This window comes from Cebus imitator, unplaced genomic scaffold, assembly GCF_001604975.1.
Source record: "Cebus imitator isolate Cc_AM_T3 unplaced genomic scaffold, Cebus_imitator-1.0 Scaffold4, whole genome shotgun sequence".
Lineage (NCBI taxonomy): Eukaryota > Metazoa > Chordata > Mammalia > Primates > Cebidae > Cebus > Cebus imitator.
This window is the reverse complement of record NW_016107319.1, coordinates 4,772,358-4,797,864: the sequence shown is the minus strand read 5'-3', so window position 1 is coordinate 4,797,864 and position 25,507 is coordinate 4,772,358. Positions and strand designations below refer to the sequence as shown.

The following is a 25,507-nucleotide window of genomic DNA, read 5'->3' as shown; positions in this document are numbered from 1 at the left end:
ATTTTGGTTTGTATTGAATATTCTGTTACAAAACTCTAGGTCTTGTTTAAATCCCATGGAAGTCGTTGATATTTTTGTTTTAGCAAGCAATCAGCCTTGTTGGGTTCAGGCTGAAAGCTCTTACTTTTCTTCTGTGGAGTTGTTTCCAATAGCAGTTATGCTGGGTGTGTCCCATGTATGTATCCAACCTATGACCTGGGTAGTAGTGTTCCTTAGTTCAATTCTCAAAGCTTATGGAAATTTTTTAGGGTCAGATACACACATGAGCACAGAGGTGAGTGCAGGAGTTTATAAAAATACTGTATGGAGGTGATTTTCCCAAATTATTTTTTCTCCAGGAGTCTCAAAGTACTGTTTGTTTTCTAGGGTTCCCCATTTTTTGTCCTCCACCCACAAAGCTGGTGGGTTTTTGTTTGTTTGTTTTTAATGTTCCTGTTCATGTGCTTCTCACCTGAGTCTGCATTGAGGGCCAAGTGTCAAGAGAAGAGAAGAAATAAAGAAAAGCAATGGAAGGTGGGCATTATTTGCCCAACCTCTTGGGACCACAGTGGTAGATGTTAAGTGTGTGCAGTTACTGCTTTGCCACTGTTGTTCATACACGAACACTACCCTGAGATTGCAGATTGCAACATAAGAGGACGGATAAACTTTTAAAAAGAAATAATAACAACAACAACAAAAGAAGAGTGGGGATTTTCTGTATTCTCTGAACATTAAGGTTCCTGTTTCTTGATGCCCAAAACAAAACCAGAGTGCTTCTCCAGGGTCTCTATTTGCCTGGGTGTCTGATTTTCAGCTCTTGGCTACCTTGCACGTACACCAAGGGATGTTGGTGGGGGGAGGTGGTAATTAACCTCCCACCAGTGGTGTCCGGTGGTACTTTTCGTCCCCTGTCTACTTGCCGCTATTTAATGTTTGGCGATCTCATGTAGCTGCTCCATGCATTCTATACAGATTTCCTAGCTGCCCTCATTTGGGGAAACAGGATGAAGTGTTTTCGCAACATCTTGTCAAGAACCGAAACCTCACCACTCACTTCATTTATTTTATTGTGTTAAAATACACATAAAGCCGGGCGCGGTGGCTCATGCCTGTAATCCCAGCACTTTGGGAGGCTGAGGTGGGTGGATCACCTGAGGTCAGGAGTTCGAGACCAGCCTGACCAATATGGTGAAACCCCATCTTTAAAAAAATAAATAAATAAAATAATACACATAAAATAAAATTTACCGTTTTCACTACTTTTAAGTATATGTTTTAGTGGCAATTAAGTACATTCGGAATGTCATGCAAATATCATTATCCAGTCTGAGAATATTTTAATCACCCCAAATAGAAATCCCATACCCATTAAGCGGCCACTCGTCCTCTTCCCTTAACCTAGTCCCCTGGCAATGATTTCTCTCTGTCTCAGTGAATTTTCCCCACTTCATTTTTTAACAGTTTACGGAGACATAATTTACGTAACATAGTCACCTATTTCAAGTGTGTAATTCAATGTGGCCTTTTTTGTATGTTTGTAGAATTGTACTAGTTTTCTTTTTAATCTTTTGGAATATTTATCTCAGTCTTTTCCTCTTTAGTTTTTTCTTCTTCTTTTTTCTTCTTTTACGTTTTTTTTTTTTTTTTTTTTTTTTTTTTTTTTTTTTTTTTTTTTTTTTTTTTTTTTTTTTTTTTTTTTTTTTTTTTTTCTTACTCCGTTGCCAGGCTGGAGTGCAGTGGCACGACCTCAGCTCTTTGCAGCCTCCACCTCCCGGGTCCAAGTGATTGTCCTGCCTCAGCCTCCTGAGTAGCTGGGATTACAGGCACCCACCACCACGCCCACCTAATTTTTGTATTTTGGGCCAGGCTGGTCTTGAACTTCTGACCTCAGGTGATCTACCTGCCTTGGCCTCCCGAAGTGCTGAGATTACAGGCATGAACAACCACGCCTGGCCTACCTTCCTTTTGTTTAATGATCTGTTATACCGTATTTTTAACACAAGATAGGAACCATAACTTTGTATATTTCTGTGGTTTCTTTTCTTAAAAACTAAATGGTGGCTTTTGAGCATTTTTCATATATCTATGTTTCCAAATGATAGATGTTTTCCTATCAGTATAATTTATTTTTAATTTTCCCGTTATTACACATAATATTTGTAATTTCTTTTTTCATAAACATTGCTGTTGTTAATTGACATGGAAATAAATGTTTGTGTACCTGTCTGCTTATTTTCTTAAGAGCTACTCTTACTGGTATTATTTCTGGGTTATAGGGCATAGAAAAGCAGTAATTTATAGATTTTGGGCTCTGGTGCATCCCAAGTAAAGATTCTAGCTTTTGTTTTAGAGAAAGTCAGAAGAAACACTCGATACAAAATGCATAAAATATACATCAAAAGTGGGTTCCTAAACCTCCCCATCCCTTAGTAAAAGTTTCAAAAACTTACAGTATACTGTCTGGTGCTGGAATTCGGGAGTTGTTTCATTGGTTTAAAGAAAGTACTGGAAACATGCAGAATAAAGGTGAATGCAGACTTGAATTTTATTTCAGCCTAACTATTTTAGATGAAGGTGGAGTCCACTGGTTCCGGATGACAGAATGACCATATATCTCAAATTTCCTTGTATGTGTTACGTGTGTTAGTTTGTATCTGTATCCTTAGCATAATCTTGTAGTACTCCTCTATCCATCCTTCTTAACCCACTTATATTTTCTTGTGTGGATAAGAAGTTACATGGCTACTCTTAAAAAGCATCCTTGGACATTAAGTAAAACATGTGGGTAGGGCAAAGATAATCAATGCATAGCATCTGTATTGCTAATACCCCCTTTTCTATCTGATGGCAGCTATCAGAAACCAATTAGGGTTTCTTTCTCTGATGGAAGGATTGACCTCAGAATTCTCCCCAGCACAGTCCTATTACTACCATCTGATTAGAAATGGACCATAAAATGTAACCCAGTTGTCAAGGCATGCTGCTGGCACTGCTGGCCCTAAACATTGGAGAAGACGCTGTGTGTTTTCCAGTGACTTATCACAAGCATCTCAAGTGGGCTTTTATGGAGGAATTCCTGCACCTGTGAGATAGGGCAAGGCAGGGTTTTAGGGCAAAGTCGGGGGTTTCATACAAGAGGGGAGCTGCCCTCATCCTGGACAAATGCTGCCTCCCACCAATTCTCCTCCATCTCTCTCCTCATCTCCTTTCCCGTCTCTTGACTTATCCTAACTGTGCTTCTGAATCATACAATCAAACTCCAAGTGAGGCTTGGGCTGTATAGACCTCAAGAAATATTAAATGCATAATTAATTAATTCTGGGTTTTCTTTGAGCTGAGTAATTAAAAGTAACTTTGTGTTTTCCTTGATGTTTTTCTGATACAGAGCATTCTGACTTTCCCCCTTTTTTTCTTTGTAGGTTTCAAGACAACAGATGAATTGTGAAAGAGAGCAGCTAAGGGTAGGTGCACCTGCTTGTAAAATGCTTCCTGATTCTCATTTTTGTGTGATAAGTAAAATTTCCTTGTCTCTCCCAAGACATGTGTTCTAAGTAACGGGTTTCATCTTAAGACTGGTAGAGTTGAAAATATTTATCCCAGCTAATTTAGTATTGATTGAGCTGGTAAATACAGTATATCTTCTTTTGAAGTGCCATTATAGTAGATATAGATTTTTTGATTTAGATTCAGCAATAAATACTTCTCTTCTGGAATTTGTTTGACATCATTGTACTCTTTTTATGTACAACACGAGATCTAAGTAATAACAAAGGTCAAAAGGATGGCTTGCTGCCTTCATAATGTGAACACCAGGCTGTTTGCTGAGTGGCTAAAATGCTCTTTGGCTGTTGACTGGGGTGGGTGAGCAAGGAATATGTCAAGGGGGTTTTCTAGGAGAATTTGCATTATCTATAGACATCTTGGTTTTGGTGACATTTGTGTATATTGGAGAGGGAGACAAAAATTTGAACCTCATATTCTGTTTTCCTACTTAAAAATGAAATTGTCTTAGTGTTCACGTATTTCAGTGTAAGAAGAACTCCCTATATGTGGAGGGAATGTTTGCTTATAAATGGAGGATGGTGACATTGTTCTGCTTTCAGAGTGTCTCAGTGGACATTCTTCTTGGTATGGGGATGGCATTTTCAGAAACATTGGAATTTCTCCCCATTTGTTTTCTTTCAAATGAGTTCATGTTTTCGGTGGATGAGATTTAAATTATGATTGGTTTGTCTTTCATGTCACTAATAGAAATGTGCAGTTTTTCCTGGACAACGGGCCTTATAGCCATGTTTTCAAATTGTTATAAAAATTTGAGAAATATGCTGCTTTTAAAACTACAACATTGGAATTTGGCTTCGGGGAACTACTGTGCCCAAAGATGGCTAATAAATAAGAATAATCCATTAAACAAGACTAATACCTTCCTACGCTGCCCTGTAACTTCTCAGACCATTTACCTAATGATAGTTTCACGATGGCAATAATTTGTAGAGTTGCTTCCATTTCATAGCTGCTGTTGGCATCAGGTTCGTCAGGTCCTTGGTTAAATAAACAACAGAATCCAGGTGCATGAAACCCAGAAAGTGAGTTCAGGTTTTCTGTTTCTTTCATGCATATTTGTTTTAGGCACTATCTCAGTACGGCCCTCTCTATTAACCCCTCATCTCTACTCTCCTCCCAAATACCTGTGCCAACATTAGTTGTGACCCTTTTCTTCGTGAAACAGCCTTCAAGACGTTTTAAGCTTTTCTGAGCTCCCTTATTGCTTTTTTCCTGCAGTCTGAATTACTGGTTCATCCTATTAAATAATGTATTACAACTTCAGATTTCTCTTCCTGTTTGGATGGGGACGATGGCTGGCCAGAACTAGGTCAGAGGTAGATAAAGAGAAATATGTGCCTTTGTCTCCAGGAGTGCCTGATAAATTCCTGAGAATTAAGATAACATTGAAATCTCTATTGCAAATGACGCCTGCCCTGGCAAGTTAAGGACACAGTAGGTAGTGAAGTGCTTGTTTGCATTTTGAGGGATTATTTCCCATAGACCAGTGCATTGTGGTTGGGGTGTGGTTTAGGTACAAGAATGGAGTACTTGCTTCTCTGTTACATAAATTCAGGGAGTGGTTTGGCATTAACAGAATGGGTCATTTAGTTGAGTCCGAAGTGTGCCTCCAGTAGCCCCACTTCTAACATCGGGAACCACTGCTTTGTTTATGGTTGCTTTTGTACTCATTTTTTTGTTGTTTTTGGGTTTTTTTTTTTTTTTTTTTTTTAATGTGAGTCTCTTTCCGAGGCACTAAATCATAAAAGTTTATTTAAGGGAAAAAATACAACACTTTAAAGCTTCATTTACCTAAATTTCCATTTCTAATTACATTTTTGTTTTAATTTAATTACATTTTAGGTTTTGGGGTACATGTGAAGAACATGCAAGACTGTTGCATAGGTACACACATGGCAATGTGATTTGCTGCCTTCCTCCCCTTCACCTATATCTGACATTTCTCCTCATGCTATCTCTCCCCAACTCCCCACCCCCCGCTGTCCTTCCCCTAGCGCCCCCATAACAGACCCCAGTATGTGATGCTCCCCTCCCTGTGTCCATGTGTTCTCATTGTTCAACACCCGCCTGTGAGTGACAACACGTGATGTTTGATTTTCTGTTCTTGTGTCAGTTTGCTGAGAATGATGGTTTCCAGGTTCATCCATGTCCCTACAAAGGACACGAACTCATCATTTTTGATGGTTGCATAGTATTCCATGGTGCATATGTGCCACATTTTCCCTGTCCAGTCTATCATCGATGGGCATTTTTGCTGTTTAAATGAATCTATGTTTTGAATTGATAGATGACACATTTGAACCAATGGCACACACATTTATAGGGTTCAAAATTTAAATAGTACCAAAGAGAGTTTAGTGGTGTTTTTTCCCTTCCCAGGTGACTCAGGCATGCATTTGCCTCTGGGAGACCCCCAATGTGACTAAGCACTGGTAGCTATCTCATCTCTTCTGCCCCCTTCATTTTTGTCCTCTGTCTTTCCATCTCTTTTTCTTCCTCCTTTCCTCTGTCCCTCTTTTCCTTTCACACTTGTGTTAGTCAGCCCTTCCATCACCTCAAAAGAAAGCCTTCTTTATTAATGTGACTTTTTTTTGAGGGGGGAATTTTTAAGGGTTTCCGAAAGAAATTTAGAACTGAAATGTAAATACCTGTCCATCTCAATGAAATGCATTTCCCTTAATCTCATTTTGTTTTCTTAGAAAGAGAATGGAAGAAAAATAGAAATCTATCTAGTTACCACATCGTTGAAGGGTATCTGTCTGTAAGCCACAATTAAAATGTGTCCTAGGTGCAGCAATCAAAATGCATTTCCACATTTGCTATCCAGGGTGACTGGACTATGGCCGTGTTGTCACGTTTAGGGTGTTTCATTAGTGCATTCTGTTGTCAGAATTCAAGTGTACAAGTGGATAGTTGTAAAATTTATTCCTTTTCCTTGGCCTCCTGGAAACAGCAAATGATGCAGAAAGATAAAGCTGCCCTTTCTGGTTTGTGTCGATTGACACTGTGTTGGAACTGTTTTTTAAATGAATTCATGCTTTTAAATGCTTTTAAAGACCAGCACCTGGTCTTTCAGATCTCCTTTCTTTTTCTCACGAAGCCTCAGTTAATTTTTCCAAAACACACTCTACGAAGTGCTTAATACCTTTAAGAGATTGAAACGTCTTTACAAGGATTCTATAATTAATTTTAGAAATTACAATGTTAAAAAAAATAAAGCCAGATTGTTTTTGTTTTTAAACTGCAGGGCTTCTCATAGTCTTTAATGTGCAAAGGTGAAATACAAAGAGATAGATATAATATACAACTTTTTTCTAACTCAGCTGACTGCAGAACATTTTTGGTTGTAGAACATACTCTTGAAATTATATCAGTATTAGCAGTTAGGATGTTACTATCTGTGAGATGCAGAAAAGCTAAGAGTTAGAGAAAAGCTAAGCATTATTTAAAACAATAAATAACTCTTCAGCTTGCAGTTCCAGGATTGATTGAGACTTTCTTGGTATGATTGCAGTGGTTTGGAATCCCTGTGCTTCCTTGGGCTTTCTTTCCTTCTTCCAAGATGGCTGCCATCTACTCCATTTCCGGTCCTCACAGGGCAACATTCTCATCAGAGGGAGGGAGAAGAGGAGCTTCTCCTTCATATCTCTTGCATTTTACTGGGGAAAAATTATTCCCAGAATCCTTTACTGCAGCCATTCTCTTAGATCTTATTGGCCAGTCTCTACATCAATCACTGGCAAGGAGAACTGGAATCTCAGCAATTGGCTGCAGCAGTTATGACTCATTTCCAGGATTAGGCACATTGTCACCTGAACAAAAACAGGATTTACTTAAATTGGAGGAAGGAGAGAATGTGCTCCAGTGTAGTCACCCAGTGGAGTCAGCCACAAAAGGAATCCACTCTGTCAGGGTGCTGGTTTTCTGCCAGTACCTTTCATTACTCCCTTTCATCCCACATCTATGGGCTCAGCAACTGTGTGAATTCTGGTTTGTGGAATTTGACACATATGCTTTCTCTGCCAGCCTTGAATCTCACAGGTCACATTTCCCATCCTAACCTACTTTTCTACTTATTTTGGCACTGTCTCTGTATTTTGCCTTGTGTAATTTGGAACTGCCCTGGATATAGTCTTTGCTCATATCCCCTCAGCATTAGATATGGGAAGGAGGCATGGGGCACTGTGCCTTGTACCCAGTTCAGCCCAGAGATACCATCGATGAACTTACTGGCCCCTACCCTTCCCAAGACAAAGGCATCAGCCAGTTACTCCCAACAGTAGGATCACCCTTCTCAGAGAACTATTGGGATTCCTCATGTTTCTTATGTTAAGCAAACCACACAACAGGAAATGTGTTCATTCCTCCATCCCAAGGTTTGTTAATCTAGAGTAGACTAAGTCTTCTTCTGAGCTTATAATTCATATTATTTGCTGGATTCTTCTGGCGAAATGGTCACAGGTATTCATTGTGGAATCTGTGATAGCACTCCTGATCCATGGGCTGTATTCACCAGCTTGTTTCTGCCTCACCACAGGTCATGGTGATAGTTGTGCAGTGACCATCACCAGTTATCAACCTTTACCTCTCCAGCATCTGAACCAACAGATGAACAAATTAACAACTAAGAGAGAAATAAATTATCCCAGGAGCCTCTTGTTTCCCTGAGCAATCTACCAGTTGGGGGAGATTGTATGGTCATAAAGTGGAAGATTCTAATGCCCACTTTTCTGAGCACTCACAAACTATTTCATTACAAAGGGATCTTTTGTGCTTGAGTGTTAGATGTTGGTTTGGGGGCTGATTAACAAGTTTAGTTCGAAACTACTATGTAGGCAAAGGCATGACTGCCGGATTCTGTTCTGTGGATTCAAATACTGATCTGCAGTATGGCAAAGTGATGGTATAGTTGTCAACATACTATACTATGAAGGGTGGTTAGGGCTGGTGAAGCACTGGTTATGGATTTAGGTTCAGATCCCAGTTAAATGCTCGTATCCCTTCAGCATTAGCTGTGGGCAGCAGGCATGGGGCACTGTGCCTTAGTATGCAGCTCAGCCCAGAGATGCTGTCAATGAGCGTTACAGTCTTTCCAAGACAAGGGCATCAGCTCCTTAGTGTCTCAGATCTTGACTTTACCTATGTGTAAAATGAGAGTAGCTTTCTAACAGTATTGGCGACTGGATAAAACAACTTACTTAAAGCACTGCAGAAAAAAAAAAAAAAGCATGCCTCATAGTCAACAGAGTGAGCTACTGTTAATATAGTAATATTCACAATAATTACTTCTCTTCCTCCTAGAAATATCAGGCATGACAATACATACAGCACATATCTACTGCCACCCAACTCCCCACATGGAAAGACAACACAAAGGGCAGACTCTGTAATCAATGGCATGGTGAAGTATTTAGGAGATAACAACCTCTCAGTTAAGGTTGTTTGGAATGCAAACAATAGAGACAGATTCAGACTACCTTAAGCAGAAAAGGCATGCAACCAGGCCCCCTAAGAACCAGAGCTTAGAATGGAAAAGCTGCCTGAGCTCACATATCTCTTGCTTATTTCCTGTCTTTGTTTCTCTTTATGGGTCCACTCTGGATTTTTCTTACGGTAAAGACTCCCTCTACCTTTATGTACACCCGACACCTTCTAGCCTCTAAGGTTTATGCTACATCACTTTCCACCAATGTAGGGACTGTCAGTGCATCATTGTTACAAGTTCCCAGAAAAGGAGTCTGATTGGCTTAGTTTGGATCAGTTGTTCACTCTGGGCCAGTTGGATCTATCCAGGGAAGTGGTATGAATAAACATAGTTGCCCAGGACCAGCTCTTGAGGGAAGACTTCATTATTGGGGAAAAGGAACGATTGCTAGCTGAGGAAATAATACCAAAGATGCAGGGCGCAGTGGCTCACACCTGTCATTCCAGCACTTTGGAAGGTCAAGGTGGGCAGATCACCTGAGGTCAGGAGTTCGAGACCAGCCTGGTCAACATGGTGAAACCCCATGTCTACTAAAAATACAAAAATTAGTTGCGTGTGGTGACAGGTGCCTGCAGTCCACGCTACTGCAGAGGATGAGGCAGGAGAACTGCTTCACCTCAGGAGGCAAAGGCTGCAGTAAGCATAGATGCCACCACTGCACTCTAGCCTGGGTGTCAGAGGGAGACTTGGTTTCAAAAATACAAATAAAAAACACCAGAGATATCTGCTGTGCTCTCGAAACCTGGGTATCAGAGCTGAACAAAGGATCCTGGAAAATACATGTGCTACCACCAACTGCTAGCTCAGTATAGCCCAAAATAAAAGACAAAGACCCAACCCTGCATCTCATTCACAGCTTTCAGGCAAATGGCAAGGCATTAAAAAAGAGGAAATCACATGGAGAGAAAGTCACTCCCCTTTCCCTTTTCTCTCAATTGTTTTTATGTCAATGAGAAGCTCCCAGTTTAAACTAAAGTATCTTTAACAGAGCTCTAACACTTTCTAAGCTTTCTTTTCAAGGGAAAGGGAGTATGCCTCAGGCTGAGAGCCTACAGCCCCAGAGAGGCTTTTGGACTTTAAAAACATTGTTTGCAAAACATAGTAGTTAAGAATCAGGGGCCTGGAGCTAGGCCTACTGAGATAAAATCTAGACTTTGCAGTTTAGCAGTTTGTAGCCTTGTAGAAGTTACTTAAATCTTCTGCATCTCAAATTCCTCACCTTTATAGTGAAGATAATCATTGCACCAGTTTCATAAGTTATATGTGTGTGCACGTGCATGTGTCTTTATGTCTTTATTTTAGCATGCAAAAAATATTAAAATAATGAACACATGTGAGGTTGTTAGAAAAGTGGTCTGAAATAGAAAACGTTCTTAATTAGTGTCGGTTATTAATGGATTTTTTTCATTAACTTTTATATGTGACTATTGATACTGGTTTTCCATTTACAGTGGCAATACAAAATTTCCTTGGCACACATTATATTCTGTGTTTCATTTATTGTTCCATTTATTTAAGTTAAAATTGGGTTGCTTTAAAGATAAATATTAGCTTCGTAATGTTACAGATTGCCTGCAGTTATGACAAGGATTGTGATACTGGAATACAAATGACTGATGTTTTTTTTTTTTTTTTTTTTTTTTTTTTTTAAGAAATACTCAAATCATGGTACCCGCCTTGTGAAGGAGGTTTTAGAGCAGATCTGCATTATCAATATTTAATTTGCCAGTTAGAAGCGAGTTTCTCATTTCTGCTAGATATAAGAGTGATGTGAATCGCATAATGCAAATTGCTAATGATCATCTTGGCTTAAACCCATTGCCTTCATCTGGACATCAGATAATGAAACTTCCCGACTGCCTTGGAATTGAGCTATCAGAATCAGAGATACCTCCCCACACTGTGTCTCACACTTTCCCTCCGTTTAAAGCCTAACTTTTCATTCCTTAGTGGCTCCCTAGATAGCACAGAAGAAAATGTAAGGCCCCCTTCTCCCCACTCCTTGGTGAGACCTCACAAGATTGATGTGTTCTTCTTGACTGTAATTTTAGGATGGTTCATTGTAGAAATGCCTGCTTCCATTCAGTGATTTATTCAAGAAATATTTTTTTAGCATGACCCATATACCAACCACTGTGCTAGGCAGCATAGGTATAATAATATACTGAAACTTGCATAGTTCTTACTCTCTTATACCTCACAGGCTGATGGAAAAGACATGCATTTGTCAGATAATCATTGACAACCATTGGCAAAAAATGTCCGTTGTGAAACTGATGAATGTAAGAAACAAGAGATGCTGTGTAAAGGGTATGAAGAGAAGAAGCTTACCTGATTGACCTCCACTTACCAAATGTACTAGATTAACACTTACTGTCCCTTCTCTTTATAAAACATATTGGCAGATGTGCACGGCATCCTATGCAGTGACTGTTTTGTACAGGTTTACCTTTCTCTTCACCCGTTGCAGTGTCTGCTTGCCAAGAGTCAGCTGTATTTGTTCCCAGGGCTGCTTCTGCCAGCTGCACTTTTTATTGTAATTACATTATTTAGTGGAATGTTATGTAAACTGATGAAAAATGAGTGCAGTAAGAAAAAGAGCTGTTTCTATGAAAACTAAGTTAAATGCTTTGGAAATGGTATATGAAAACAAGATTCAAAACTTATTTTGATTAGCTGTGAGTGAGAGGACTGTAAAATATCAGCCGGAAAAAACCCTCAGAAATCTGGAAAGATTGTGCCGTCAGATTCTTCTCAGTGAGTCTTGACACTCTCATTCCATTTTAATCAGACCCAGAATTGATACTATAGACCAGGAGTTGGCAAACTTTTTCCGGTAAAAAGCCAGATTGTGACTATTTTGGCATTTGGAAGCCATAGGGTCTCCATTGCAACCACTCCGCACTGCTGTTTTAGCACAAAAGCAGCCATACACAAAATGAATGATTGCAGCTGCGTCTCAATAAAACTTTATTTACAAGACCAGCCAGAGTGCCGTAGATAGCCAACCCCTGCTGGTGACTGAAATGTTAGTGAGGTGTATGTGGGAAAGATAATGAGGGATTTTTATTGGCAGAGAAATCTCTTAAAGAAAAGAGTTTAGACTCACATCAAAGATCCACAAAGGCATGCACGTTCATATAGTTTACATTAAAACAAAAGATTGAAGGAATTTCTGTATCACTTTAAAAGTGATTCTTTGCTTTAAAGTCTTCCAGTTAACTCCCTTCTCCCATTCCCAAATGAAATGCCTTTTAAAGAATGGAATAGCTACAACTAAGGCTTAAAACGCAAAATAAAATTATGCTTATTTTTATGTTCCAATCCTAATGACTCAGAACCCCATCTGTCTATAACGGAAGAACAAATTTATCCTTTTTTATTGGATCCCCCAGCAAGTAATTTTTGGGACTCCCCAAGGAGGGTGACATTTCCCTGTGTACACCCTGGTTCTTGTCCTATGCAAACTGTTGTTCAGCTGTTCCAGAATTTTCCCCTTTCTTAAGAAAAGTCTGATAATTTCCTTCTCAGGATTGTTCTTTCCTCAGAAGCATCCCTCTGTAAGCATGAATACCATTCTTTGCGTTAACATTCCAAATGATCAGCTAAAGCCAGGCTTTAGTGATTAGCTCAGGGGTTAGCAGAAATCCTGGTAGGTGGTAACTTGTGGAGAGGACCCCTCAGGGTGCACACCTGAGATCTTCATGGTTGATGAGATTTCGTGTATGTGTGTGTGTGTGTGTGTGTGTGTACGTGTGCACACGTGCAGGAAAAAATACTGGCAGATGTTTGCTTGCTTTAACGAATGGTCCCACCTTTGTGATTTTCTCCAAGTAAAGGGAGTTTGCCCCAAAGTAATTAATTCTCTACTTCTAGAAACTGCAGGAACTCAGGCAGATAATCCCAAAGGGAAGCTTCTTTACTAAAATAAGAAATTCATAAATACATTGAAAATGTGTTTAAAATGTTGGCTTCACAAGACCTGTTCCATACAGAGCTCTTGTGTTCTCCAGTCTTTGCAAGAACATTAATTGATGAACACAAGGAAATCAACTTCCTGATTGATTCTGATCAAGAAATCAGCCAACCACTCACAGAGTTTAATTTCTCCGACTTCATTGTGAAACATGATTAAGTAAAGAAGTGTGCATGTATCTGCCTTCCTTCATTTTTGATGCTGAATCTTATAATTCACATATATGTTAATTAATTCTTTCCTGGAATCTCCCCAGGCATTTAAACACTTTATTTAGAGAAGACTCAAAAGTGATCACATTTAGGATATTTGGCCTAATATTCATTCTTCCTTTCCCTTGCTTTAATTTAGCCCATTATCCCCAGTCATGATGCCCCTTTCCAGGGCAAATCTATTCCCATTTCTTGCTTTATCGTTAAATCTGTATCAAACAGCTCCAAGCAAATCACTAATAATGCTGACATTTTAATTTGTTATAGCCACTATTCATTTCTATGACTGATGCCTCAGCAAGGACTTGTCTTCCTGCTCTGTTCCTTTGAGATCTAAATACCATTCCAGGAGGAAAAAAAAATACTTGATAGGGAAGGGAAATAGGGCAGGAAGCAAATAAATAGGGCATCTCTAGTTTCTTCTAGTTGGAGGTAGAAAGAGGCAAGTTTGAGTGTGAATGAGTAAGGAAGAGGAAACTCTTCCTTCCTGATGATGCAGACAAACCTGAGAAGATCCTAAGAAAAATGTTGATGAGATAGCAAAGAATTCTGTCCTCCTTCCTGGCTATAGATAAACCCTATTTAACCTGTGCTTCTATGTGGATGAATTGTGGGTATAGCAAGCACATGCTTCCTTGTCGTCTGCAGCCAACAAATATTTCTACCTAAGGTAGTTAGTACTTTGTTATTCTGTGTGGGTTTAAATTTCCTCTTTCATGTGTGCAGTCTTGGACGGATGATAAATCAAGACACCCTTCCCTAGTCATCAGATATAGATATGGCCAAGGCAGGACAATTGGCATCTTTCTCCTGAGACTCTGAATACGATAATGTAAAATACGGTGAAAAAAAACAAGCATGATTTAAAACCTGGAGCTGATTCATTTCACTGGTGATATCCTGGTAACATTGAGTGAAGACATAGTTCCCAGGACTAGACCTCAGATTCACCGTGATTCCTGCCTTTATATTTAAGCCTGGTTATCCATCTATCCATCCCTTAAGCAACCTCATCTCATTCAAATGATCACTTTTTCTTTTTTTTTCTGAAGTTAGTCAGACCTATTCCTTTTTTCCTGTGATCAAAGAATCCCTACTGACACACTGGGGAAATATGCTAAACTTGGAGAACTGCAGAGCCAAGAGTTTGGTTAAAGGTTTGCTAAAAGCCAAGTCTTCGTCATACCCTGCAATGCTTCCTTGATGCCTCTGTGGTTTGGCGCTGACTTTATGTATTGGCAGCTAAGAGAAAGGAGCTGTTGGTTTAGGACACACGTAGGGCTAGGTGCGTACCTACATTTGCACATCTTCTTGGGTCAGTTCTGAGTCATCCAGAGCAGGGAGGCACAGGAGGAGGGGTCTGTGTTTCAGAGCCTTTGGAGCCCTTCTCTTCCCTGTAGGAGTAAGATATTCCCTCAGACCACAGGGGACCACCCAGTTGCCCACAGATAAAGGATCTTTATCAGTATCAAACAGATATCCAATATGACTAGTGTTCTTTTTTTAATTTTTTTGAGTTGGAATCTCGCTCTGCCACCCAGGCTGGAGTGCAGTGGCACGATCTCAGCTCACTGCAACCTCTGCTTCCCAGGTTCAAGTGATTTTCCTGCCTCAGCCTCATGAGTAGCTGGGATTACAGGTGCCCACCACTACACCCAGCTAATTTTTGTATTTTTACTAGAACTGGGGTTTCGCCATGTTGCCAGGCCGGTCTTGAACTCCTCACCTCAGATGATCTTCCCACCTCAGCCTCCCAAAGCACTGGGATTACAGGCATAAGCCACCACATCTGGCTGGGTGGTGTTCTTCTAAGAAGAGGAGATTAGAATGCAGACATGTGCAAAGGGCAAACCCCGTGACCCCCAGGGAGATGACCACCTATAAGCCAACGCAGGATGGCCTGAGAAGAAGCCAACCCTCCTGACATGTGAGTCTCAGACTTTTAGCTTCCAGTACTTTGGGAAAATAAATTTATTTTGTTTCACTTCTCTGGTCCATGGTACTTTGTTACGAGAGCCCAGCAAACACACATGTAGGTCTGATGAGGATTGAATAGGTTGCTGTTAAAATGAAAAACAAATGAACAACCAACTGACCGAAAGCCCCCAAAACATTACAGTTCATTCTGATGTGTATTGGTACCTCTGATTTAATTACATGTTCTGAACCTTATTGCCCTCTTGAAATGCAGTTTTAATCCAGCTGTTGTATGATAGTCCTTGTGTGTGTGCATTTTCTTGTTTACTTAAGAAATGCTGGACTCCCTTGGGGTACAGGGATGATATTCTTGGCTCCTTGTGTATCACCATCACATACAACAAATCAGATGGACGCAGCAATCCTCTGTTGGTGAATATGGACAGAGAAAGGAACAGATGAATATGTGAGTCACAGCATGTTACTTGGTTTCATCTCTGGAGTTTATAACCTCCTGTGAGACCAATTCTGTATGGAGACTCATTTGTAACCTCACCTCAATGAGCAAGCAACTGGTGTTTGGAAGAATGCCTTCTAATATTTCATGGTTTAGTACCCCTAGCTTACTTAGAAATTTTGCTTCTATCCAGCTTTCTTGCACCAGAGGTAGAAGGTGCTTGTGAGATCCTTTTAGAGATGGCCTGATGGAGTCAGATAATCTGATGTCTTCACGTGCAGGTCTCGCCTTGAGTGCCAGTTTTCCCACTCCTATCCAGCATCATCTTTGCGTACCGTGCCTAGTTGCCCGTCTACATGCTTCATCATTTTGCGGGGGTTTCCTGAAGCTGCTTCTTCAGCAAAGCTTCCATCTAAGATACTGACCCCTTTTTAAACCATTTTTTTTAATTGACAAATAGAAACTGTGTATCATTATTGTATGCAGCATGATGTTTTCATATATGTACATTGTGGAATGGCTACATTGAGCTAATTAGCATTGTGTGACCTCACATATTTATCTTATTTTTAGAGTGAAATAGTTAAAATTTGCTCTTAGCAGTTTTTGGGAATACAGTACGCTGTGATTACCTGTAGCCAGGTTGCTGCACAGTAGATCTTATGAATTTATTCCTGTATGATTGAAAGTTTGTGTCATTTTGCCAGCCTTTCCCAAATCCTCCAGCCACCCAGCCTCTGGTAACCACCATTCTACTCTTGCTTTTATGAGTTTAATTTTTTCAGACTCTACGTATAAGTGAGCTCATGGGGTACATGTCTTTCTGTGTAAGGCCATGACCCTTGTGTGTGTGTGTGTTTTTTTTTTTCTCACAATAAGCTATGTAAAATTCTATACCCAGAGAATAATGAATTCATAACAAAAAATATGGACCAGTTGAAATACTTGAAGTCATTCCAAGGGGGAAAACAGTTTTACACACATCTAAGCCACTTCAGACGGTTTGGTAGTATTTGCTTGAGAACCAGAAAGCCACAGATGCTAAGCATTTCACATATTAGTCCATAGATTCTCTTTAATTTGCATTTATGGAAAAACAAAGGGAGGTTAAGTGTTACAACCATAGCTAATTGTGGAGCTGCGAATTGAACCCAGGTTTATATTCACTTGTTTTGACAAACATGGGACACTACCTCGATGTCTACTGGAATTGCCTTACCTCAAGGTAAGAATGCACTTGCTTTGAAGAAAGGAGTTAAAATGATCAGTCCCATTGTGAAGCTAAGATATGAGAGAGATACGGTGTTTCATTGCTTTGGACTTTGGGGTTAGACCTAGCCTTGAGGCTTAATCTTTGCGGGATCCAACTATGACATCTGGAAAATGCATTCCCTGGTTAGTCAGATATTTAAATAGCTATTTAAATATTTAAGAGTGGAGTATTTTATGTATAAAGTTTTAGGTGCTACCAATTAAATTCTTTAACATCTACCTCCTTGACCCTGGCTCATAAAGCAGGGATATTTTTGTTAAAAGTATAGGAAAAATTTCCAGAACTATAGTAGCAATCATAGAAATCTATGTGTTCAAGGCCGTGCGTGGTGGCTTAAGCCTATAATCCCAGCATTCTGGGAGGCCGAGGTGGGTGGATCACCTGAGGTCAGGAGTTCAAGACCAGCCTGACCAACATGGTGAAACCCCATCTCTAAAAATAAAAAAAAATAAAATAAATTTGTATGTTCTAATTTAGGGTCCCTCCACAGTCAGGTCTGCAGTCATTGAGTGGATCAGTGGTTGAAATCATTTTTCTTTGCATACCACAGTTTTCCAAGGAGAAAAGGAAAGAAAACCCAAAGGTTTGGTTCAACAAGAGGAGCATTTGATGTCAGCTCCATCTTCCCAGTCAGTAGTGGCAGAATCCCTCTGTTTCTAGCCATTTACTTACTTTGAACCTGGACCATTTATTTTCTAAAAACACATTACTTGTGGTGGTTTGTATATGAAAACTGTGGAATTTTTCATTCCAAAGATGCATGGAAATACCTCTTTATGCTTCCAACAAACAGTAAGAGATTACACACACAGAACATCTATTGTAAGTAAATAATAAGTTAAGCTGAAGGGACGCACACAGAATCTATACCAGGCATATCTGAGGGGGAACTCACGTGCCAACCCCAGCCTTCCATGCCTGTGACATGAGCCCTGAGAACTAATCAGGTGACCCTTTGACCAGACCCAGAAGGTGATCTTGAAAGCTTAATGTAAGCAGAGTTCTTCCAGGCGACTGAAATGACTGGCTCAGAGTTGGTACTCATGTTGAAATCTGTATTAGCTTTATATTGCTGCCCTAACAAATTACCACAAAAAATAGTGGTTTGTAGAATCCAAATTTACTATTCTGCTGTTCTTTAGATCAGAATTTCAACATGAATCTTGCCGAAGTGAACCTGAAATGTCACCAAGGCCATGTTTCCTTTGGAGGCTCTAGGGGAGAATTTTTTTTTTTTTCTTTTCCTCATTGTGGTTGCTGATAGAATCCATTTCCCTGTAATGGAAGAACTGAGGTCCTTCTTTTCTTACTGACTGTGAGCTGAGGGTAATTCCTAGCAACTAGAGACTGCCATGTGTGTGTGTGTGTGTGTGTGTGTGTGTGTGTGTGTGTGTATATACACACACACATATATGAATTCATGGATCCTTCCTCCATCTTTAAAGCCAGCCATGGTTTAACAAACCACTCTTGTGGTTTGACTCTCTCCTGTTTCTTCTTCTGTTGTATCTGTCAGACTGATTTCTCTCCTGCTTTTAAGGATTCATGTGATTACGTTGGGTCCACCCAGATCATCTGGGATAACCTCCCTGTTTTTAAGATCTATATCATAATTCCATCTGCAAAATGCTGTTTGCCATGTAACATAGTATACACAGATCTAACAGCCAGCCAAGATCATCGGGTCCAAAACCCTGTCACACTATTTATGTACTGTCCCCACTCTAAGTAGACTAATTCTGCATGTGTGTTCAGGCACTGCAGACATTTGACTTGTGTTCTGGGATGATCCACTTCCTTTTTCATATAAAATATTCAAAGTCAGGGACCAGAACATTCAGAACCACCATCCAAGGCAGCCCGTGGTGGCCACTGGCACAGGATTAACCTTAACTGGCTTTTGAACCTCTTCTTTCACAGTCCCTGCTGGCATTCATTGCTTTACCATTTAAGTCCAGCTGTTGCAAAAGAAGTATTATTGGAATGTCTACCATAAGAGCACTGACTCTTTGACACTTTTATTATCTACTAGTTCTGTTGATTTCTACTCACAAAGTGTGTCAAGTAAGGTAATGTGAATGTGGAAATGTAAAAATTATTAAAACAAGGAGTGTTTCTACTTGCCACCTAAGCGCTAAGTAAAACATGTGAACGAATGAGTGAATGGATGATTCTAAAGACTCTTGGAGATGTCTGTAGCAGATGGTATCAGATCCCTGATGTTTTATTTTGTCACTCACTCCTTTATGTCAAAGGCTGCCTATGAAAAACACCCGTGAACCTCTTTTTAAAAATTCAATTAATTTTATTTATTTTTTCATTATTATTTTAAGTTCCAGGGTACATGTGCAGGTTATGCAGCTTTCTCACACAGGTAAACATGTGCCATGATGGTTTGCTGCACCTGTCAACCCACCGCCTAGATATTAAGCCCAGCATGCATTAGCTGTTTCCCCTAATGCTCTCCCTCCCACCAATCTCTCCCGAGAGACCCCGTATATGTTGTTTCCCTCTGTGTTTCCATGTGTTCATTGTTCAGCTCCCACTTATAAGTGAGAACATGCGGTGTTCAGTTTTCTCTTCCTGTGTTAGTTTACTGAGGATAATGGCTTCCAGCTTCATCCAGATCCTTGCAAAGGACGTGGTCTTGTGCTTTTATCCAGAACCTCTTCCTGAGGGCTGCTTTTCTGGCTGTGGGACACATTCCTTTCATGGGCTGAGCAAGCAGGAAGCGCCAGGGAATTAACAGCACTGAAAAAAGCGCTCAGCTTAGAATAAATGGGAACTTGGTGGCGCATGCCCCAGCCCTCTCATACTCTAGGGTGGGTGAGGCAGCATTGACGTGTGTTCTGCCATTTCCCAGAACTCGTCAATGGGATTAAGCTCCAGTTGCTCATAGTGGGTACTTGTGTGTTAGCAAAACTTAATTGTCTTCCCTCTTTCCATGTCTCAATTTCCATTCCCCAATGGTGTTCCCTTACATCACTCTCAAATGTACAATTGGCACTTGAATTTTACCCCAGCTCTGCCTCCAGGGAAATCGAAATTAAAATAGTACATTAGCCATAATGAGAGACACCATAGCCTAATAATTCCATGAGGTAAGGTTTTCTGATCAGCGGATATTCTCATTATCGTCCTTTGTCATCTGTCTTTTAGCCCTTCCCTTCTTTCCCCTCTTTTACACAGTACATCACTGCTATTGGAGGATGTGAATTCTTTGATTATTGAATGAGGTTGAAAACAACTGAAGCTTGATCGTGCACTCGTGGTGGATTTTCCAACAGTTAAAAAACTTGCACTGGGCTGACTGGGTGATCGGAGCACAGGGTTTTGATGGCACAGTGTCTTGCCCATATGTGAGGACACTGATGTATTTGCTGTAATGAGTACATTCCACTCATTTGCGCTTGCCTCAGTGTGGTTTCTCATTTGCAGGTTGCTTTTAACAATATCGATGCTTTCCTGGATAGAGAACATGGAGGCATGATTTTGGAAAGCTTGTCTGCCTCAGATACACCCACGCATACACAGATATATGCACATACAGAGTATTCTGCTGATAACAACTTGGAGATTTAAATATTTTTGGCAATTTTTGTAGTCTTATTTTCGGAAGTTGTGTATTCTTAATCTCAATTGCATGTGTGTCTTGACATCTTTATGCCGAAGGCATGTTTTTATAGATGTCTGAATTAAACATTGAACTCTTTTCAAGATAGCTGAGTTAACGTTTAAGTGGTTTTGATTCACCTGAGTTTGCATATTTGCTCCTAAATGTTCTAATGCAGCGCCATCTCCCTTGGCATGACGTGATCTGGGAGCACAGCTTTTGGAAGAATAATTTTCTAAATAGCTAGGAGCATCCTGCCCAGAATGTTTCCCAAAACTGGCCTCAAACTAAGGATGGAGGTTTAGCCACCCCCTCCCCTTAGTCATTCAGGTGGTGCAGATTGAGAAATTGGAACGTACCTGTACAGACACCAAACTGACCAAGGGTGACAAAACCAGCGCTGACAAGGCTGTGGTTACTGGATAGGGGAATGGTTCATGAGCTAGTAAGCAGGACTCAGCTTGGAATCCAGAAAATCCTTAACGCATGCAGTTTTGCCTAGAGTGGCATGTTGTCAAGTTGTCCTCAGGCTACATTTGCCATTAAGAGAAATGAACTTCAAAAAACAGCATAGCCCTTCACAAGCCTATCTTTACTCAGAGCTTGAGAAAGGAGGGTCCCATATGGCTTATCACATTACAACTTCTTATAAGCTGAGCTTCTCGGCTGCTACCCTGAAGCTTCCGTTCTGATGAGTACTGGTTCTTTGGTATCATAGACGAATGACATTACTGTAAAAGCTTTCATTGAGCGTATACTACATACACCACTAGGAAAATAGTAATGTCTTGCTGTCAAGGGCTGTACATTCTATTAGGTGGTGTGAAAAGGTAGATATTCGTAATTATAATGCAAAGAAAAAGAAAACACCATTTGTTAGGCGTGGAATGAGGTATTAGAAGATCTCAGAGAAGGGTATTATTACTCCTTCTGGCCTCCTAGCTGGAGCATAAAGGATATATATGTGTTACTTACATATTATATTGTGTGTATCTGCTAATTCTTGGATTATTGACTAGGCTTGAAAGCAACTGCAACTTGATCATGCGTTTATGTTGCGTTTCCCCACAGCTAGAAAACTTGTGTTGGGCTGACCCCAACCCAAGTTTGCCCAGATATTATATATGTGTATATATATGCGCACACACACACACACACACACACACACACATTTATGTATATATGTATATATATGTGTGTATGTACATATGTACATATCTTACATATCTGTGTATTTATATACACAGATGTATATTTATGTGTGTGTGTATACATATGTGTATACACACATAACCTGGGTAATTTATACATATATTTATTTGCCCAGTTTTAAAATACTACCTGAGTTCTAGGTCCTTACACACAAAGGGTTACTGTTTATTTTAACTTAAATATCACTTAGACATCTTTTTTTGTTTTTTTGTTTTGTTTGTTGTCCTTTTGTTGTTTGGTTGAGACGAAGTTTCGCCCTGTCACCCAGGCTGGAGTGCAGTGGTGCAATCTCGGCTCACTGCAGTCTCCGCCTCCTGTGTTCAAGTGATTCTCCTGCCTCAGCATCCTGAGTAGCTGGGATTACAGGTGCACACCACCAAGTCCAGATAATTTTTGTATTTGTAGTAGAGATGGGGTTTCACCATGTTGACCAGGCTAGCCTTGAACCCCTGATCTCAAGTGATCCACCCGTCTCAGCCTCCCAAAGTGCTGGGATTACAGGTGTGAGCCACTGCACTCAACCCCCTTAGACATCTTAAAGTTCGTATACCCAAATTCACACTCCTCATCTGTACCCTTCATATGTATCTCCTCCCATTAATCTAATCTTCCTCCCTAATTCAGTTGTTGGGACGAGAAACTCAGCTGTTGTCCTTCACTCCCACATCTTTTTCACCTCTACCCTTTCCTTTAGAGTTGTGATTCCTAATATCTCTCAAGTCTGTGAATTCCTCTCTAAATTCACTCTCGTAAACTCTCTCTCTCTGTGTCACAAAGTCATCACGATTTCTTGTCTAGGTTATTCCAATAACATTCTAACTATCTGACCTGTTTTCTAGGCTTAGTCCCTTGTAGGGTAAACATATATCTTGGGTTACCTGGAACAATCGTAGTTACAACTGTTCTCCTGGTATAATTATTAACATCACTTCCTTCTTTCCCAAGAAAGTCTTGGTTTGGAGAATAAATTATGATCACTCAACCTTCTATTCACTCCTTAGGGCCAGAGTGACCTTTTACAGACTTAATGAATGCTACTCTTATTGTTCATTAGTCACCTTCATTACAATGCTTATCACCTTCCTTACACTCACCCACAATCTGTTATTACCTAGTTTGTTTTGTGGTTTACTTGGTCGAGGTTTCTCGCTGTCTTGTCTTCCCACTCCCTTTAGACTGAATCCCCTTTGGGCCAAGACATTGCTTATTTTTACTCATAATTCTACTTTGAACTGCCTATAACATAGTAGAAACTAAATAATAATAGATGTTTGCAAATACCAGTGATTATTGTTTTTTACTGTTAATACCATGAAAGAAAGTAGTCTGCACCAACAACGTAACTTGGTGGAAAGATTACCTTTATTTTAGAAAGCTGCCCTTCAGAATATGTCAGAGGATCTTCTGCTTTTGGCTGGGGCAGAATGACTTGTACCATAAACAGCCGTGATACTGGACAAAATATATGAGGCATACTTTTCCAGGCAATGGGTGCCAAGCAGTGAGGAGTTGTGATCCTTCACAGAGAATTGGAGACATGTGAGATGAACCCAGTTTTATTCCTGGAAGGAAAGTCTCGAACATAGATGCACTGAGATAAAGAACTTAGAAGCGGGGGATAATGAGGTAGCTGGGATTTGTGGAGCCAGCTACTAGAAAGGGCAGGTGTGTGTGGGAGGGAGAAGTCTCCATGCCCTGAGTTCTTGGCTGAGACATAAGCCACTTATGTACAGAGTCAGGCTCTGTGAGTCCTCACAGGGAGGGTTAACTGTGACATGGAGGCCAAGGTAGAGGTGGAAGAGGTTGTAGGCTTTCAGCTGAGACTCCAGAAAGATCAGACTTGAGGAGTAAAGTGTATATCTTAGGGCAAGGATCAGCAAATTATGCTCTACAGGCCACATCTGGCTGTGGGCTGTCTTCGTACAGCCTATAATCAATTAAAATTGTTTTAAAATGATTAATAATATGTGGCTGGGACTGTATTTCACCTACAAAGCTTAAGTTTTTTGCTATCTGGCTCTTTTCAGAAAATGTCAGCTAATCCCTTCCCTGTACTAAGGGGCATGCCTAGTTACTATAGACAAATCCTAAGAAGACCTTTCCAACAAAGCATAAAAATAAGCTTGACAGGGTGAAGAGCATATGTGAGTTAATCGAGTGCTTCCAGAACAGAACTCAACCACCATTTAAAGAGAGACAGTGTGATTCAGACCCCCTACAATTCGTTCTGTGCATTGAAATTCACACAATTGAAATAGCCAGTAGCACAATAAAAAATAAACACTATGGCCGATTGTGGTGGCTCACACCTGTAATTCCAGCCCTTTGGGACGTCGTGGTGAGTGGAGCACTTGAGCCCAAGAGTTCAAAACCAGCCTGGGCATCATAGCAAAACCCCTTTTCTACAAAATAAACAGATAAATAAAATAAATAAATAAAATATGCACACACACACACACACACACACACACACACACACACACACACAAATTAGATGGGCACAGTGGTACATGCCTTTGGTCTCAGCTGCTCAAGAGGTTAGGGTAGGAGGATTGTTTGAGCCCAGGAGGTCTAGGCTGCAGTGAGTTACGATTTTGCCACTGCACTCCAGCCCAGGTGACAGAGTGAGATCTTGTCTCTAAGTAAATAAATAAATAAATACTAGATGCATAGAATAGAAAAAAAATGACTGACAAGGTAGAGCACAGTTTGGCAAACCACAGTTTGTGGGACAGCTCCCTGTTTCTGTAAATATTCTTATTTCATTGGAATGTAGTCATTCCTGTTTGGTTCCATTTTGCCTGTGGCTACTTTTGTGCTGCAATGACAGGGTTAGACAGTTTCAACAGAGACCATATGGCCTACAGAGCCTACAGTATTTGTTTTCTGACTCTTTTAAGGAAATGTTTTGACCACTGATTAGGAGAAAAAATAGTCAATAGAAAGGGACTACAAGATGACTCAAATGTTAGGATTAAACTAGACAAGACTTGGAAATAACTGTTAGAAATATTGGAAGGTTTACAGGAAAAGATGAACATGATGAGTTTGCAGATGGGAAGTGTCAGAAATAAAATGAAAACCATAAACAAGAACCAAACTGAGATTCTGTTAGGTTGGTTCAGAAATAATTGCGGCTTTGCCATTAATTTAATGCCATTAAATTTAATGGGAGTATAGTATATATATACTGGGAGTGTAGTATCTGAAGTGTAAACATCAGGTTGTAAAATGTTGAATAAAGAAATCAGTTAACTTGAAGATAGAGCAGAATATAACTGAGGAACAGAAAGAAGAAAAAAATATTGAAAAAAGAATTGAACAAAGCCTCAGTGATTTATGGGAACTATTCATTTAAATACATATAAGTGGATTTCTGAATGGAGACAAGAGACAGACAATGGGACAAAAAACGATTTTAAGGAATAAAAGCTAAAATTTTCCAAATTTGGTAAAACTGCCAGCTTATACCCCAGAGAGCATGGGAAAAAACAGTGGTATAAATACGAGAAAAAAATCATACCTGAAGACATTATAAAGAAACTGCTCAGCTGGGCACAGTGGCTGTAACCTCAGCACTTTGGGAGGCTGAGGCGGGCGGATCACCTGAGGTCAAGAGTTCAAGACCAGCCTGACCAATATGGTGAAACCCCATCTCTACTAAAAATACAAAAATTAGCCAGGAATGGTGGTGGGAGCCTGTGTCCCAACTACTAGGGAGGATTTTGAGACAGGAGAATTGCTTGAACCTAGGAGGCAGAGGTTGCAGTGAGCCAAGATCATGTCACTGCACTCCAGCCTAGATAAGAAAGCCAG

General features: G+C 40.2%; 1 protein-coding gene across 1 annotated transcript in view; it reads left to right on the top strand.

Annotated features, from left to right (window-relative positions):
- Window positions 1–25,507, top strand: part of RBFOX1 (RNA binding fox-1 homolog 1) — a 754,257-nt gene that overhangs the window by 74,307 nt on the left and 654,443 nt on the right. Inside the window, exon 2 of the mRNA XM_017533966.2 lies at window positions 3,402–3,443. Coding sequence (XP_017389455.2) covers window positions 3,402–3,443 — 42 coding nt within the window. The remainder of the gene's footprint in view (window positions 1–3,401; window positions 3,444–25,507) is intronic.